General features: G+C 40.4%; 1 protein-coding gene across 3 annotated transcripts; it reads left to right on the top strand.

The window, feature by feature from the left end:
- Positions 1–2,368: 2,368 nt before the first annotated feature.
- Positions 2,369–2,904, top strand: LOC126998353 (uncharacterized). 3 transcript variants are annotated; one of them, XM_050860079.1, is made up of 2 exons: positions 2,369–2,576; positions 2,649–2,904. In XM_050860079.1, exons 1-2 carry the CDS (start codon positions 2,388–2,390, stop codon positions 2,883–2,885), a joined length of 426 nt encoding a protein of 141 aa, XP_050716036.1. In that variant the 5' UTR covers positions 2,369–2,387; the 3' UTR covers positions 2,886–2,904. The 3 variants fall into 3 exon arrangements, with proteins under 3 accessions (XP_050716036.1, XP_050715861.1, XP_050715961.1); XM_050859904.1 differs by having other exon boundaries at positions 2,369–2,684; positions 2,721–2,904; XM_050860004.1 differs by having other exon boundaries at positions 2,369–2,720; positions 2,757–2,904.
- Positions 2,905–5,714: the final 2,810 nt, after the last annotated feature.

Genomic DNA, 5,714 nt, shown 5'->3' with positions numbered 1-5,714 from the left:
TCCGCTGTTAATCTCTCTCTCTCTCTCTCTCTCTCTCTCTGACTTTTACGCATTATACACATATGTATATATGCAGTTTATAATTTTTTGATAACATGAATATACAACAAACAAGTCAACAAAATAATATTATATATAAACTGGACCACTTTTTATGATCAATAGGCAGACAGTACGCAATAAGAGTATCAACTTTTCCTAACAGTAGAAGGTCCAAGTCACAGGTAATTCCAGCACATCATGTTCACGTGGTTGACCATAACGACTGCAAACATGGCTCTCCTATATACTACACGTAAACGTGCTGTTGTACAGTAATTATCAACGTGAACCACTTCTTGCCTTCATGAAATTGTACCATACTCTTAGGAAATAATCATATCTATACATACACACTTACAGAACATTATAATGTATAAATACAGTAGTGGGAGAAGTAGGGAGGGGCACAGGAGTGAGGGAGGCGAGAAGCAAGGAAGAGGAGAGGAGGGATAAAGAGGCGGGGGGGGGGACTTCCGAGACGGGGAGACGTAGTAGTGGTTAGGAATGGTTTGGGTGGGTGTGGGGCACACTTTCATTCGAATGCGTGAACATGACTCGTCGGCTTTGTGTTATTTTTCACGAGTAAACTCCTCACATAACATATATAGCAATGTGGTATGTTAACCAAAAATTACGAACGGATGTTCAAGGTAGTGTGTTGAAATATCATACTCATCCAACGATTCGTTTAGGAGATATCTGCAAAAAACACCGTTTGTCCACCGCTGAAATGCATAGTAAAGTTATTATGTAGCACTGAATACATATTTATGATATACGTATATAAATATATAAATATATATATATATATATATATATATATATATATATATATATATATATATATATATATATATATATATATATATATATATATATATATATATATATATATATATATATATATATATATATATATATATATATATATATATATATATATATATATATATATATATATATATATATATATATATATATATATATATATATATATATATATATATATATATATATATATATATATATATATATATATATATATATATATATATATATATATATATATATATATATATATATATATATATATATATATATATATATATATATATATATATATATATATATATATATATATATATATATATATATATATATATATATATATATACACAGGTAGAAAAAATAAAACAAGGCCATCTTTTCTTCCATATATTTTAAACCTCGATGCCTTCCTCCTCCTCGTCACTTTCCAAGCTGATGATGACAGGATCCACACTGTCATGGATATTGTCTGTTGCCCAGTATTCTTTTTCAAAACTTTCAGAACGCCGGACTGCTCCTTCCCACACTTCCCGAGTCACACACAACTTCGCTTCCTCCAGTCGTGCCATGAGGTCTTTTCTAGTAAAATGATGTAAGGAGGAGCGAACGTACCTCTTCATGCATCCCCATACTTGCTCTATAGCGTTGAGCTCAGGATGTGCAGGTGGTAGCCGCACTACCTCATGACCCCATTCACGAATGGTGTTGTCCACTGTATATTGTGGAGGTGGTCTGTTTTCCTTGCATATTAGCAGGAGCTCCGGACGCGTGGCTTGTGGTGGATATGACATGCTGTGCTGCTCCAACCATCTTTTCAGGTCATCTTTTCTTGTTGCAGTGTTTGGACAGTGGCTCCCATCCGTAAGTCGGCTGTGATAGGGAGCGTTGTCGATGACGAGCACTGATGGTTCGTTCAGTGAGGGCAGCAATCTCGTTGTTAGCCATCGATGGAAGAGTTCCGCATTCATTTCCCCGTGGTAGTCCCCAGTGCTGTTCTTAGCAGTGTAGCAAAGGAATGAATCTTCTATGAAGCCGTTCTTGCTACCAGCTGCTACCACGACGAAACGTTCACCTTCTCCTGGCGGAACTTGACGGCTGTAGGTGACACTTGTGGATGGTTGAGTGATGTCCACCCATTCCTTGCTGTGGTTCATTCTGGTTGTGAACCAGGTCTCGTCAACGTAGACTATCTGACGTCCCTCTTCGCGAAACTGTTTTAAAGACCTGAGAGCACGGATCCTCTTCCAGATGATGTCCATTGACTCCTTTCTTGCGTAGAGTTTGCGCTTTTCAGTCTTATAGCGGAATCCCATCATGTGAAGCAGTCGCCATAACGATGTTTCCGATGTTCCGTCTGGTAGTATTCCTTCCTTCTTCAGGTCTGTGGCAAGAGTAGCAAGTGTGAAACTCTCCTTTGCTGCAAACTTTCTGTGTATATGACATCGAATAGCACTGACAGTAAAGTCATCAATTATGTTTTTTTGTATAGATGGCAGTCTCTGGTGGCTGTGTGGTACATGTCTGTACAGGATATGATGGAGGGGCTGGTGACGGCGATATTGTTGGTGATGGTGACGGGGTCGGCGAGGGCGGTGGAGGTGGTGTTCTTGACAGGGTCGGAGAGGGCGGTGGAGGTGGTGATGGTGACGGGGTCGGCGAGGGCGGTGGAGGTGGTGTTCTTGACAGGGTCGGAGAGGGCGGTGGAGGTGGTGATGGTGACGGGATCGGCGAGGGCGGTGGAGGTGGTGTTCTTGACAGGGTCGGAGAGGGCGGTGGAGGTGGTGATGGTGACGGGGTCGGCGAGGGCGGTGGAGGTGGTGTTCTTGACAGGGTCGGAGAGGGCGGTGGAGGTGGTGATGGTGACGGGGTCGGCGAGGGCGGTGGAGGTGGTGATGGTGACGGTGGTGGAGGTGGTGGTGTTGGTGATAGAGGAGGGGTTGGATGTCCTGCATGCGGTTGTGTCCTTGTGCGGTGGAGGATCACACGAACGGCGTTTGGTGTCATGTCCAGTATAGCAGCAACGCGGTCGTAGGGTCTGCATAGGTAAAATAATAATAATAATAATAATAATAATAATAATAATAATAATAATAATAATAATAATAATAAAAATAATAATAATAATATTAATAATAATTTTATTGAGCCAAGAGGCAAGGTGGGAGAAAACATAGAACATGTATTAAAGCTTACAATATACTGACACAAAGTGAAAAGAAGGTATTATACACACACACACACACACACACACACACACACACACACACACAGATACGCGCCAGGAAAAACCGTTACAATAACAGTCCTGTACCTACGATGGTGAACATCATCAATGCCACATAGCCTCATTTAGGGAGTTCATTTTATTTAATACTATTGTAGCTATAATTATCATTATTATTACTATTATTATTATTATTATTATTATTATTATTATTATTATCATTATTATTATTATTATTATTATTATTATTATTATTATTATTAACATTACTGCTTCTGATATCATTATCGTCATCATATTTCCATGTTTTATATCTAAATCTAGAATCACTTACGTCCTATTTCCCATGCCTTTGTATATTTTCAGCTCTAGGGCTGCCATTTTTCATAATAAACCGTTTTATTATTGTTATTATTATTATTATTATTATTATTATTATTATTATTATTATTATTATTATTACACACACACACACATATATATATATATATATATATATATATATATATATATATATATATATATATATATATATATATATATATATATATATATATATATATATATATATATATATATATATATATATACACACACACACAGACACCCACACAATGTTCAGAATGAAAGTATTTTTTATTTCAATATCTTAACCACGTTGAAGTACATTCCCACGAAATTATATCGTTTGCGACATTACCTACCTATTGACCCCGATTGTCAAATGATTTTTGTCCTGTTCCTTCTTGAAAAAGGTGAACAGTCGCAACGCAAACGCACGAAGACATCCTCTTGGGCAGTGGCGCATTATGTTGACCATACTTGGCAGTGTCAGTTGAGTAAGCAGGAGTACAACAGGTGCAGGTAGCCGCTGGCGCTCACGACTCCAACTATTTTGAAGGAAATCTTTCTTGCCAGTGAATGGGGGGTGTGGCAAGTACACGTCACGGCCTGACGTCACGGCCTGACGTCATGGCCTGCACACCTCGCCTCGCTCCTCAGTGCTTCAGTTGCCATTTGCTATTTTGCTGACCCTACCTTCGATAAGATTTTGATGGCATGTCTCTAAGACAACTACCCTAATGGAGCGGAGTACACACTTGGTTATATTTTTCCTAATTACGCCGGTGTCTAATACACATTGTGCTTTAGTCCCATGTCAATCAGTAACCTGGTTCAGACGCTATTGCAAAAAACCAGTATTACACGGGGCTTGAAATGCACAGTAGAGGCTTGGTAATAGAGGTGGTGGTACTTGCTGGATCACGGTTACGGGTTTGTTGCGATGCACGGCGTCTATTTACACGGGCGGGGTGGAGAGAGAGAGAGAGAGAGAGAGAGAGAGAGAATAATTAAATAAAACTCCAGCAAACTCCTTCCTTGACCCTAACTTTCCTCATAAGGGATCAAATTAATTCTTAACAGTTTATCACCTTCTTACTCTACCCCCCCCCCCCCCTTTCTCTCCCCTCCCTCCTACTCTGTGTTTTCCTTACCATTTTATTCTTCTTTCTCTTTATCATCATATGCCACTGTAGTTTCTCTTACTCTCCCTATCTTCATCTTCTCTAACACAGGACCAACACACAACACAGGATCCTTGCCATAACAACAACTACATAACAACACACAAACATAAAAACATACCCCCCACACCCATGCACGTATCCCCTTCACACACACACACACACACACACACACACACAAACACACCCCACCAACCCAGCCACACACCTCCTTCCTCCTTCCTTACACCCTCACAAGTCGTTACATAAGAGTAAAAGACCCATAACGAGGATTTCTCAGCAGTCAGGCGCGCTCTTTATGCCTCGGCGCCGCCCCTGTGAGCCACGCGCCCGCAGAGACCGTTCCGGGGCGCGGGTTGGCCCTCCCCCTGTGCCCTCGAGGCCCATCCCCACAATGTACTGCCGACACTCTTTCCGTGACGCCCCGATAATGGAAATAGAGGTTTCACGGCCGACTTGGTGCTGGTTTGGGGGCGATTGATGCGAAAGGAAGGTGTTGGGAGGGAGATCCGAACCTGTTTGTAGTATATTGCTGTATTCAAGTACAATATTCTTAGTAGAGGGTAATGATAAAGTGAAGAGGGAATACAGAGAAGAGTTCATGGGGGAGTTAGTGTTGTTTTGGGAGCCCAAGGTGTGGAAAGAGGGTGTTAGGAGGGAGATTTGAACATGTTTGTGGTGTTTTACTGTATTAGTGTATTCTTAGTAGAGGGTCATGATAAAGGGAAGAGGGAACACAGAGAAGAGTTCATGGGGGAGTTAGTGTTGTTTTAGGAGACTTAGGTGTGAAAAGGAGGTGTTAGGAGGGAGATTCGAACCCGTTTGTAGTACAGCCTTTGTTATTTTACTTTATTCCAATTTTTGTTTTAACAGCAGAGCGTAATAATAAAAGCTATAAAGTGTTCACGGGTGACTTATTTTAGGGGCCTTAGGAGCGTTGGGAGGGAGATCCGAGCCTTTGTATGGTGGTCTTTATTATTTTTGCTGTATTCACGTTTTTTTACAACGGGGCGTAATAGCAAAAGGAATCAAGTGATTACAGAGAGGGAACAAGAGGAGTTAGGAAGGGGAACTCGAACCGAGTCTCCAATGCT

This window comes from Eriocheir sinensis, chromosome 1 (assembly GCF_024679095.1).
Source record: "Eriocheir sinensis breed Jianghai 21 chromosome 1, ASM2467909v1, whole genome shotgun sequence".
Lineage (NCBI taxonomy): Eukaryota > Metazoa > Arthropoda > Malacostraca > Decapoda > Varunidae > Eriocheir > Eriocheir sinensis.
Note: the sequence above shows the minus strand (reverse complement) of the source record. Positions and strands in the feature narration are given on the sequence as shown.

Excerpts from the sequence above, each read along its gene's own strand:
- LOC126998353 (XM_050859904.1), top strand. The coding sequence starts at position 2,388 with ATGTCTGTACAGGATATGATGGAGGGGCTGGTGACGGCGATATTGTTG. Across the intron at positions 2,685-2,720 it reads GGTCGGCGAGGGCGGTGGAG|GTGGTGATGGTGACGGGGTC; the intron begins GTGGTGTTCTTG and ends AGGGCGGTGGAG.